Source organism: Nelumbo nucifera, chromosome 2, assembly GCF_055504915.1.
Source record: "Nelumbo nucifera cultivar China Antique chromosome 2, China Antique-T2T, whole genome shotgun sequence".
Classification (NCBI taxonomy): domain Eukaryota; kingdom Viridiplantae; phylum Streptophyta; class Magnoliopsida; order Proteales; family Nelumbonaceae; genus Nelumbo; species Nelumbo nucifera.
The window spans coordinates 112,348,265-112,361,132 of record NC_142650.1 but is presented as its reverse complement, the minus strand read 5'-3'; the positions used below and the strand labels follow the sequence as shown (position 1 = coordinate 112,361,132).

Sequence of the window (12,868 nt, the reverse complement as noted above, 5' to 3'; positions counted from 1 at the left end):
AACAGTGGGCAGAAGCTTCTGGAAAAAAGTGTCATGGGATTGGAAGGATCCGTGGGTTAGTTCCCTACCTAATTTCAGAATTTCCATGGATAAGACTCAGAATTGCGAGTTTGATAAAGTTAAAAACCTTTATGGATGTTAGAATGGTGATCGGGATAGGTCTGAGATTAACTCTCTCTCTCTCCTCAGTAGATATAGCTAAAGCAATCCATAGAATCAATGTTCTCCACCATGATATGGAAAGACAAAACTTCTTTGGTATTTGAGAAGCATGGACATGGAGCCATGGACGGTTCTCTGTCCACTCTACCTATCACTTAGCAAATAGAGAAGGTATTGGGTTAATGAATCAAGATTCATTTGTGCCTAGTGGGACCTCTAGCTCTTGAGGAAGGCTTACTATGTTGGCACATTTGGGGATTGAAAACCGATCCATAACCAAAATGTGCTTTAGGTGGGTCTGTCATAACTCATAACAACATCCCTCTTCAACTTTCTGATTGAAAGGGTTGGAAGATTACTATCCAAGTGGAATGAATCCTTACTATCTCAACCTGGAAAAGAAATTTTGTTAAATGCTATTGCCAGTGCCATTCCAAATTATACCATGTCTTGTTTCCTACTCCTAAAGGAGGTTTGTAATGATTTAAAAAGAATCCAAACTAGATTTTGGTGGGGGGATCAAAAGATCATAAGAAAACTCATTGGGTGAGTTGGGAAGTCCTCAGTAAAAATAAGTTTGCATGAGAGTTAGGATTCAGAGATCCTTATAAATTCAATCTGGCTCTGCTAGCAAAGCAAGCCTAGAGAATATGCAATGATGAGGATAATCTCTGGGTAAAGATTATCAAGGTTAAATATTTAAAGAGGAGAAATTTCCTAACTGACAACCTACCTACCAAGGGCTCTTGGGGTTGGCAGAGTATGGTAGCAACAAGAGAGGTTCTCCAAAAAGGAGCATGTTAGGCAATGAACTCTAGAACAAAAGTTAGGACTTAGGATGACCCTTGGTTACATCAGATAGAATAATTTAGAATTATGGGTCCTAGACCAAGTAACCCAAATTTGGTTTGGGTAAAAGATTTGATGGATGAGAGTGGAAGAAGTTGCAAAACTAGACTGATTTAGGAAAATTTTGGAGAGGCTATTGCTAAAAACATCCTAAGTGTAAATTTAGCTAGGGTAACTAGGAAGATAAGCTTAAGTGGACCTATCACCCGAAGGGGATTTATACTGTAAAAACTGGGTGATATGCTTTACTTTCAAACTGTAGTAATCCATCAATTGGGGGAGCAGACTTTGGCAATATAGGGGATCTAGGGAAGATACAATGGGCTGAAATATGGAAAGCAAAAATAGACCCAAAAATAAGAAATTTCATTTGGAAATGTTCACAAAATGCCTTAGTTGTAAAAGAAAACCTCTACAAAAGAAAGCTTTCTAATGATAGCAATTGTCTAGTCTGCCTTCAATAGTCTGAATCCATTGTACATTGTTTATTTGAATGTGAGCATGCTAAAGTAACTTGGTTCGAATGTCATATTAATTATATGGGCTATAGGGGAAGATCTTTTACTTCTTTTAATCAGTGGCTCTCGGTTTGGTTGGATATTTGCTTGAAAGACAGAGGCGGAAAGGATGAATTACTTTCCTTCTCATTCTTGTTATTGTGGAATATCTGGAATTCTAGGAATTGTAAAGTTTTTGAAAATGCATATCCTTTACCTAGAGTCACTCTTGCTATAACATACAGGATGTGGAGAGAGAGTGATGATTTCCCAAGCAGAATTGCGAGATTCTTCTCTTCAACAACCAAGCTATAGAAATCTTTGCACCACTTTTTGGAAAGCACCAGAGGCAAGGAGACTAAAGCTGAATGTAGATGGAAGCTTTTTGTGTTCATGTAGTTCAGGTTTTGATGCAGTGCTGAGGAAAACTGATGGTATAGTGATAGCGGCAGTCTTTGGCAAATCCTCAACCTCATCTCCCAATCCAAGCTGCAATGGCAATTCTCAATAGCTTAGAAATTTTGAGTATGCTCAAGGAAGAAGTCATCATAGTGGAATCTGATTGCCTAACTCTGGTGTGAGCTTTGAATACAGGAAACTTTGGTCTTGGTTTTGTGCATGGATATCAGCTTACTTACTGAAGACTTATCTACCTCTTTTGGGCATGTAAATAGGTTCTGTAACAATGTTACACATATGCTAGCTAAAAAAGGTTTAAAAGAATCTTGGTTGTTTGTCCATGACCCCCTGAGTGGATCCAATATATGGCCAACCAAGACTTAAGTAGACCTTAACTTGTGTTGTTTGTATTTCTAAGACTAGTTAATACATATTTTCTTACTTGATTGTACCAAAAAAAAGGGACCTTGTAATTCACCTCTAGTTGAATTCTTGTAGGTTGGTATAACCACTCGGGAACCCTATAATTCATCTCTTTGTGCCATCCGTATTACCAAAAGTGGGCTGCTGTCGATGATATTGTCACAACGAGTTGCAGCCGCAGTGACAATGCAAGAGGAGGGATAGAGAGAGAATGAGGGGAGAAGGAAAATGGGATCGAGGGACTTAATGGCAAAAGGGACATTTCATCCATTATGTTACGATTTAACGGCAATGGCAATTGTCAGAAATCGTAGGGGTGGTTTAAGACAATAGTTAAACAGTAAGGGTACAATTTGTCAATTAACTAAACAATATGGGTAGTTTAAGAAAATTACCCTTTTTATTTTCCCAAAGTCTATATCACTTAGCAAAAATGAAAAAAATAATAATAGAAATGTCAAAAAAAAAAGATTGGCCCAGCTCGGCCCATAGTCTACCCAAACTAGGCATGTGGCATGGCATGGCACGGATAATGGGTTGGCATGGCCCGTATGGGCTCGTGCCAGGCTTGACCTTTGAAATATCCTATAAGAGACAAGCACAACCCAGCACGGACAATGGGTTGGCATGGCACGACCCTCCAAAGCACGCGTAGCCCACTAAGTCGTGTTGTGTCAGCTTGACATGGCCTGATTTACACCTCTTAGTTAGGTAACTTAGGTTGGTAAAACTCAAAGCTAACCCTAATCTGCACATCGCAACCCAGACCATAATCTAGACCCCCTTTCTAGTCTACACACCACAACCCAAAATCTCCTTTCTTATTTTTGATTGGTCGGAACTGCACACCGTTGTGACCACCCCTTTACGATCTCAAACTCATGTGTGTGCTCAGACGTGTTTTGTTCCAAGGCAGTAGAGCTCCATCTGTCCATTTGTTGAAATAGGCAACAAGAAATGCTTGGATGTGCTCTCTGTGATAGTGGAGCTCTGTGAAAGTTCGCCGAGTTGCAGTGGTTCGATTGGAATGTCGAAGGCCTAAGAGGGAAGGTCTACTAGAAATCAAAGTTGTCAATGAAGCTTTGTAGCTAGAACCGATGTGTAATTGCTGCTAGTGTTGTAGTTGCTTGAAGGGTTCATGAATGAAGATCTCGTAGTTCTAGGTCGAGGGATCTAAGAGGTTTGCGAGCTTTTGGTCAGTTCTAGACTGCCAGGAGAGGGAGAGAGAGAGAAAGAGAGAGAGAGAAATTGTCAGGTTTGTAAGCTTTTTTGATTTGCTATGACGCTATGTACCTTCTCAATGTCGATGTAGTGGCTGAGCAGAGGTGACTAGATTTGGACCTGAGGCTTTGGAAGGATACAAATGTAAATATGTAGAGTACAAAACCTTATATTTTGTATTATTTTGTATGTATTTGCGCTGTACATATTTGCATTTGTATTGCTTCCAAATTGAGCCTGAGTGGCAAAGACCAGGAACAAATTAAGGGCAAAACAAACTTTTAAACCCTTCCATCAATATTTCATCAATAGTCAACAATTAAGGGTATACTTAGTCAATTAACTAAATCATAAGAATAGTTTAAGAAATATACCTTTTTTGGGGGGGATTGGATTTGTGCTAAACAGATACAGGTTGCAGCCCTAACTTTGTGGTCTAGATTTCTTCACTGAACGTAAATTTACAAATGTAATACGACCCACGTATGAGTAGGAATTTAAAACATGGGCCTGGATCGGCCCAGAGAGGCTATTCATAAGCCCAACAAGAAATGAGGTGAAGCACGGGCCAGAGAGGCTGGTCATCTGGAACGGTCTTGGTTTTAAAAATTGGGTAGGGATCTATTACCAACAAACGCTAACAACACTGTTCCAACAAATCATTACAGTCGCACATTGAAAATATTTCTTCATGAATGACAATAGATGTTCCCAACGTGCGGCTTAAATGGAGTGCTGGGATAGGGTTGGGAGCCTTCTATTGATAGCAGCTTCGTACCCAGTTTATAAAAGCAAGCTCGTTCCAGTATTCCAGAGAACAAAAGCCCGAAATTCAAGCCCAACCTGCGAGAGAGCTTGGGTTGGCCGGTTCGGTCGAATCATTTCTTCAACAAAACCCTAGATTTATAAACCCTATCTTTTTAGGTTTTCCTCAGTTGTTCCACCCCAACCAGTCATACCTCAACCCAACCCTAGATTTATAAACCCTATCGTTTTGGGTTTTCCTCGATTCCTCTTTCGATCTCTTACCGCAATCAAACCTCAACTGAAGCAACATGGCTGAAAGAGGTGGGGAGAGAGGTGGCTTTGGCAGGGGCTTCGGCCGTGGTGGCCGTGGTGGCCGTGGAGATCGCGGCCGTGGTGGTCGAGGTGGTGGGCGTCGCGGCGGTGGCCGTCGTGATGAGGAAGAGAAATGGGTTCCTGTAACTAAGCTTGGACGCCTTGTTAAGGAAGGTAAGATCAGAAGCTTGGAGCAAATCTACCTTCACTCGCTACCTGTGAAGGAGCACCAGATTATTGAAACACTGTTGCCTAGTCTGAAGGATGAAGTCATGAAGATCATGCCGGTCCAGAAACAGACCCGTGCTGGTCAGAGAACTCGATTCAAGGCCTTCGTAGTCGTCGGTGACGGTAATGGCCACGTCGGGCTCGGCGTGAAATGCAGCAAAGAAGTTGCCACTGCTATTCGTGGTGCCATTATCCTTGCAAAGCTGTCGGTGATTCCGGTTAGGAGGGGTTACTGGGGTAACAAGATCGGGAAGCCTCACACTGTTCCGTGCAAGGTTACTGGTAAATGTGGTTCTGTTACAGTGCGGATGGTACCAGCTCCTCGTGGTGCTGGAATCGTTGCTGCTAGGGTTCCAAAGAAAGTTCTGCAGTTTGCCGGTATTGAAGATGTCTTCACATCTTCTCGTGGATCCACAAAAACACTAGGCAATTTCGTCAAGGTTCGTATTTTAACAGTTATATTCAATTTGTTTCCGATTTTATGGTTTCGATTCTTGTTGATTGAGCTTGAATATTGTTGGAACCCGTAAATATAACTTCGATATTATTGATAAAACCAATAGGGATTTCTAAATAATACAGAGAAGATAATACTTGTAAAAAAAGTAATACAGAGAAGATAATGAGTAGATAAATGAGGTTATGATTGAGTATTTTTCGATTGCAAACGTGGTGAATGCAAATGATACATATGGAATTTTATGCGAATTTGCTAGTTATTGTCAGTGTGTTTAGATTTGATTTCTTATGCTTTTCAAATTTCGTTAAGGGTAATTGTTTTTACTCGTTCAGTTTGTCATCTGATTCTTTCAGCTTTTAAAGAAAACGTTGGTTTGTATAAATTCTGCTGATCATTTTATTCGCTGAGGTTTGGAGTTGTTTCGAGTAATTTATTTTGTGATCACATGATCTATTTAAAATTTCTTGGGCTTTCCGTACAGGGACCAAGGATGGTAGTATATCTGTTTATATTTGAACTTGCAGGATTTATTGCCCTTCATAGCTTGGAATGTGAAAATAAAGTTGTGTATTGAATGTCATATGGGTGAGGCAAGTCTAGTCGAAGTGTATCATTTAGTTATGTTGCTGGTGTAATGGTTTTTTTGGGTGCCATCTGCCTTCTTCCTTCATCAGCATTACAAAAAGAAAGTTTCAGTATCCACATGACTGTAGGATTACAAATGCTTGGACCATTCATAGTAATTCTACCACTGATTAGAAAAGAAAGTTGTCTTCTGTTTAATCCTTCAATTCCACTTGTTTTTAGGTGTTATACAATTCATTCCATCAGAAGAAATTTTTATACATAATCCATCAAATTTAGTTGTCGTTCTCTTTTCTGGTTCTCGTTATTATTATGTATTAATTATATGGTAGTATTAGTTGGTTGTAACATAACAAATCTTATTGTTATTATTGATATCAAGTTTATAGAACTCGAGATCTTTTTTTTCAGTTTTTACTATATAATATTTGAACTGTTGTGTAAGCAAAGAGCAATTATTTTTTGGTAATGTTTAAGATTTAAAGTTGATTAGCACATATTGCATGTATACATTGACATTCTTCTTGTAGTTGTTTGTTGTGAACATATTTCCTTCAAACTAGAAAGGTATTCTTAAGAAGTGTTTGGTAGTCTAACATATCATAGCTAGAAAGAATTTATCTAGATTCCTTCAGGCTGTTGGTGATTCCATTCCTAAATTGGTTGCATTTTTGCATTTGAAACTTTGTATTGACTCCGCATGTTCTATCGTATCACTTCAATTGGTGGGATTTGTTGCAAATCCTGGTTGCCGTTTAGAATATCATTGATATGGATCTTCGTAGATGGTAAAGCAGGTAGAATGTTGTTGATCTGTCTTTTAAATATCTTATCCTTGCTGACTAAAAACCTTGGGTGATTACGAAAGTTAATAGGTTGAGACTGAAGGTCATGTCTCATGATACTGGATAGTCACTTGCAAAAATGCAAAGGCTGAAAGGACACTGACAGTAGAAACATAGGCCACGTGGAAATGGAAATTTATCTTTCATAATCATGGTGGAATGTCTTTATGAAATATCTGTCATATCTGGTTCATTAAGAATTATGGCCAAGTTTGGTGACTGGATTTAGGGCATGTGCGGATGTGCTGGATCCGGGCATATGCTAATCTACCACATCCCATATTTTAGGGATGGTGTGTATATGAGTGGTTGGTTGGTTAAGAGGGGGGCAGTATTCAGTGTTTATGATTTTTGTATTCTTACTTTTCCTACATGGTCATAGCATAAATGATGGTTTATGATATAAGGGTTTTTATATCCATGTAAAAGGGTTTCCTATAATGTGGCAAAATGGGATTACCTGTGAAGGTGAAGGCATTCACATGGTTTGTGTTGGAGTAGACAGTGAGTGTCACCAGAGCTCCTATCTTTATATTGGAATATTCAGTTCCATAATTCCATTTTCATGGCTTTCATTCATTTGAAGCCAGATTGTGAAGGTTAAGAAATTCTCTTGTATGTTTCATGCAATGATGCTATGTGATTTACTCTTTAAGATGTTATATAATCTTTATAATACCTTCTTTCCAGTTGGCTAATTAGGTGCTTTTGTAGAATTCTACGTATTATGTATGATATTGTATCCACAATCCACTTATGCTACCAATGCCACTATGCCCTTTGTTTTTTTTTTAATTGCAGGCAACATTTGATTGTCTCCTGAAGACCTACGGGTTCCTGACACCTGATTTCTGGAGGGAGACTCGCTTCACAAAATCACCGTTCCAGGAGTACACAGATCTATTGGCCAAGCCTACAAAGGTCCTCATTGCCGAGGATACCAGCAAGTTGGATGATTAGTTAAAAATTTAGCGAGAGGAGTCGGGTATTCTTTTGTTTTGGTAGCTATTCTGGGACATGAAAAGCTCTATTTTGAAAGCGCAAACAAATAGGCTTTAAGAGTTTATTAAGTTGACAAGTATTTTTTTTCTTTTGTTTAAGAATTTTGAATTGACATTTACCATCATGATCTACATGGTTGTATTTCTTTCCTTTGCGTTTCAAATTGCTTCAAAATTTAACTATTCGTATGAGGATGTCTCATAAATCGCAATAACTTTTGAAGTGCATTGGTTTCATATTCCATGGTCATAAAACTTTGTGAATAAGAGGGCTAGAAAATGATTATTAATTTAAGCTGAAGTGCATCTTTGGTACTACTTTTTCTGCCCAAGGGAAAGAATGAATTTTCCACACGAGGCACGACAACAATGACCTTTGGCATCCTCTTCCGCTATGTTATCTGTGTCATGTAATAACTTGGAACTGGTATGGTGGATTAGATTGTTTTATAATTAGTTAATTAGCCTTAGCACCACTAGTATTTGTATAAATGTACAACAAAATAAATGACTGTGGTTCAAGTAACCCGCGATAGAGCTGTAAATCCGGCCATGCCGCCTGTGGCCAGGCCGAGCACGGTACGATAAAATGCGGGTTATGCTAGGTCTGGGTTTTAGGGCTGTGCAGTCACAGTACTTGGCACAGCACAGCATGACTGAGGCTAGACCTGTTCATGGGTCGGGCCAGGCTTTTGCTCTTTATTAACATAAACTTTTCAGGCCTGAGCCTGAGCCTGAAGCCTGACTTGTATTTTAGTAATTATTTATTGTTTTTTTGTGAAAAATGTATTTTTCAATGATTATGTATAATTTTTTTTATTTAACAGAAAACTTTCAATTATTATTGAAAATTAAACTACTATTATTGAATTTTTTAAATATAATTTATTGTACTTATTGTATTTATTGTATTCTTGTTATAACTTATTGATTAATTCATATTTATTAGAGATTAAACTATTATTTAAGATTATTCTATTTGTTGACTATGTTAATATATTTTTAGTACTTATTGTATATTTGTAATTATTGTATTTTTTTATTGTCAATATATTTTCAATAATTGTGTGTTTTTGCTATAAATTTTTAATAAATATTGTAGATTAAACTATTGTTATTTATCGGAGATAAGACTATTAATTTAGCTAAAATTATAAGTGTTCATGAGTTGGTTCGAACTGGCTGTAGGCTATTTGGCCAACCAAATTGACCTGGTCAGGTTGGGGAGTTGGTCAGCTGAAGCCGACTGACCTTTTGTGAAAACCGACCCACTCAAGTTGTATCGGTTTGGGTCGGTTTTCACAAAAGGTCAGTTGGTTCAAAATATTTAAACTTAAAAATTTAATTTAATTTTAAAAATTACAATGCAATTGTAGGTGGTGGCCACTTAGACCATCAGAACGGAGGAGGTGTCAAACTAATACTATGCAAATGCTTGTAATGAGTCCATAACGCATCGCACATCTGCGATGAGTTTATAACTCATCACACATCTGTGATGAACTCATAGACGAAACAAGTTGTGATGAATTTTGGACCTGCACGGACTTGCAATGAATTTAAATCCATCGCAAAACTGCAATGAGCTCCGAACTTGCGATGAGTTTAAAGTCATCACAGAACCGTGACGAGCGCAGACTCATCGCAAGTCATAAACAAATAATAGAAACACATGCATCGTTGTATAATGCGCGTGACAGGACACCCCATTAATAAGGGTGTGCAAGCTAAATAGTGACATCACCCATGTCATGCCTTTTTAAAGGGGTCGAAATGAGGTAGCACATGTGTATTATGAGAATCCTCAAACAAAATGAAAGTTCGTCCTTGAAATATCTCATAAGACACGTGGCAAAACCCTAGCAGTGCTCCCTAATAACTGACACCAAATCCAAGATTTCCTTTTCTAATGAGAACCAAACACTTTTGGCTCCTTCCTTTTAGGACCTCGGGATCCCTCCCTATAAATAGGGGTCCAATTCATAATGAGATAATCATTATATCACCTCATTTGCTTAACCTTTAACTTCCTTCACGGAGACTCCCATGCATAGCCTAATCACCTCACTCACAACAATTATTAAAAAATAAAATAAAAAATTAGATTTACGAAATGAAACATTTTGGACTAAGAAATATGAGAAATTTCTCACCTTTTTATATTACAAATTACATTTAAAATGTAAAATATTAATTTATATCCATAGTTATATCATTCAATTTTGATCGGTTTACAAATGGACAAAGTGAAACTAATCCAACTTAATCAAATTGGGAAGTTTTTTAACCAAAGCTGACATCAAATACTAGAAAAATGACCAACTCGGGTTGAGTTGATCGGGTTGGTCGGTTTCAAAAGTTTGATGGATAAACTTAACTGAAATTAATTATTGCTATTTTTCTATTATAAAAAACATTAAAAATAGTATATAAAATATGAATAATTATTAATTATTTAAAAAATTAAAAATATAAAACAATTGTATACTCTTATGTGTATCTATTAGGGTCATTTACTAGAGCACACCTTATAGTTTTACATATTTATTTAAATCTACCTTATAGTTTTCATTTTACTAAAATATCCCATATATTTTACAATTTATTTACTTAATGAACATTTCATTAAGGACTGTTTATTTTGCCATTAGACCCATGAATTTTTATTCCAAAAAATACCCTTAACACTTTTTTATACAAAAAACAAAATTGGCTAAATATAGCCAATAGAGTGGTTGCTTGTGTCTTATTAAGGGAAAAATTATATTTTTTATTTTTATTTTCTTTTGATTAAATAAAAAGAAATGAACACTAAGGTCAACATTGTCATTTTCCACTATCATCTAATGGAAGATTGATTAAATTCGTTGCAAATTATAAGTGGTGTTTTAGTAAAATGCTAACTATATGATAGATTTTTAGTAAATCCATGAAATTATAAGGGTATTTTAGTAACACAGGAGTCACCTTGAGAAACAAAGGAAAGCCGAGTGCAAGAGGTAGGCTAAAGACTGGGTAAATTTAGAAAATATATTTAAACATTAGATTTAGGATATAAAACATTTTAGACTTAGAAATATGGAAAATTTCCCACTTTTTTCATATTAAAAATTATATTTACAATATAAAATATTAATATATATCCATGGTTAGGTCATTCAATTTTGGTTGGTTTATAAATGGGCAAAGTGAAACTAATCCAACTTGGTTGAATTGGAAAATTTTTAAACCAAAACCAACCTAAAATACTAGAAAACTGACCAACTCGGATCAATCAGTTTCATCAATTTGGTGAATAAACCTATCTGAAATTAATTATTTTTATTTTTGTATTATAAAGATTTATTAAAAGTAGCATATAAACTATGAATAATTATTATTATTTAAAAAGTTGAAAATATAAATCAATTGTATACTCTTATGTGTTTCTATTAGGGCCATTTCTAGAACACACCTTATAGTTTTATATATTTACTTAAACCTACCTTATAGTTTTCATTTTACTAAAACATCCCATATATTTGGTTTTTATTCCAAAAATACCCTTAACACTTTTTTATATAGAAAAACAAAATTGACCAAATATAGTCAAGAGAGTGGTTGTCCGTGTTTTATTAAGGGCAAAAATGATAATTTTCTTTTTATTTTCTTTTGATTAAATTATTTAAATGAACATTAGGGTCAACACTGTCATTTTCCACTATCATCCAATGGAAAATTGATTAAATCCATTGCAAATTATAAGTGGTGTTTTAGTAAAATGCTAACTATAGGATATATTTTAGTAAATCAATGAAACAATAAGAGGTATTTTAGTAAATGAACATTTCTATTATTTATCTTTGGCATAATAAATCCCGTGCATTGCACGGGTCCCCACTAGTATACAATAAAATCGGCCTATAATATGGAAAGAGAATCCAACTTAGAAACTAACCATACAAGAAGGAATGAAAACTTGGTAAAATGAAGTATCTCCTAAGATAACTTATTTTCTATATCTTTTGTTAAATAAAAAACTGCTATCAAAAGAGAGACTTCATACATGGGGAATGAGTTCAAGCAGCTATGACAGTATGAAGGGAGGATGATATAAGAGAAGTCATACCGCAACATGGGGGAAATATAACAGCATGGTGGTCCAAGATAAGAGACATACCCATGTCAAGAGATAATGAACTTCTTTTTGAAGGTCTCAATGTAATACTATGCTACATATGGAAAAATAGGAATAGGAAGGTATTTGAAAAATAAGGGTCTTCCTACTCCTATTATTAAAGAAATGGTGAAAACATGGCATAGAGATTACATTGGATATAATGTTAAGGAGGTAATCCGAAATGAAAAACATGGAAGGAATAAAGTACAAAAGATGGAATCCACAAGAGGATGGTGTGATTGAAATTAATTTTGCCGCTTCGAAGAGAAATGAGGGTAGGAGTGCGATAGGGGCAGTGGCTAGAGATAGCCTAGGTAGAGACATAGGCAGTGTTTGGCATCGGTTTTGTTTTCTTAGAAATCGGCACAACAGAAAAATCAGTGTTTCAGAAGATAACCTCTTATTTGTATTGTTGTTAAAAAAAAAAAAACATTGTTCTAAACCACACATTAGAAATCGGGAAAATGTGGTTTGAATAAATGTCAAATTCAATATTTTCTTAAAAAACAGCATATTGCTGCCAATAATGCAATGATGTGATATCAATGTGGCATCATCTTGGGCATAGAGTGTAACTACTCCTCATGGGTTGTAAGTTTTTTTGTTCCATCTTCTTTATAAATAAAAGTGCTTTATGGTCTATGCAAATGCAAGATTGGTTTAATTTTACATTGATTAATTTATATTTTTGCAAATAAATTTTTAACCGCAAAATTTAACATTGATTAAATACAAATCCTGAGATTAAAATATACCTTTTTAACCGCAAAATTTAACATCTTTTATTTTCTTTTTTCACGTAAAGTTTGCTCTCATTTTATTTACAGATATGTACTATTTAAGTGCATTCTTCCCAAACACTGAAATGACATTTGCATTCTTCCCAAATAGAATCAATCAAAAGAAATTTGCTGAAATAGATGTTGGAGTCGCTTAAGGTAGAAAAATCGATATGCATGTATGGGATTGATTATTGTCTA

The 12,868-nt window shown here is 35.8% G+C and overlaps 1 protein-coding gene across 1 annotated transcript; it reads left to right on the top strand.

The window, feature by feature from the left end:
- Positions 1-4,363: 4,363 nt before the first annotated feature.
- Positions 4,364-7,879, top strand: LOC104585901 (uncharacterized). The gene is made up of 2 exons (XM_010242935.3): positions 4,364-5,278; positions 7,530-7,879. Exons 1-2 carry the CDS (start codon positions 4,607-4,609, stop codon positions 7,686-7,688), a joined length of 831 nt encoding a protein of 276 aa, XP_010241237.1. The 5' UTR covers positions 4,364-4,606; the 3' UTR covers positions 7,689-7,879.
- Positions 7,880-12,868: the final 4,989 nt, after the last annotated feature.

Excerpts from the sequence above, each read along its gene's own strand:
- LOC104585901 (XM_010242935.3), top strand. The coding sequence starts at position 4,607 with ATGGCTGAAAGAGGTGGGGAGAGAGGTGGCTTTGGCAGGGGCTTCGGC. Across the intron at positions 5,279-7,529 it reads CACTAGGCAATTTCGTCAAG|GCAACATTTGATTGTCTCCT; the intron begins GTTCGTATTTTA and ends TTTTAATTGCAG.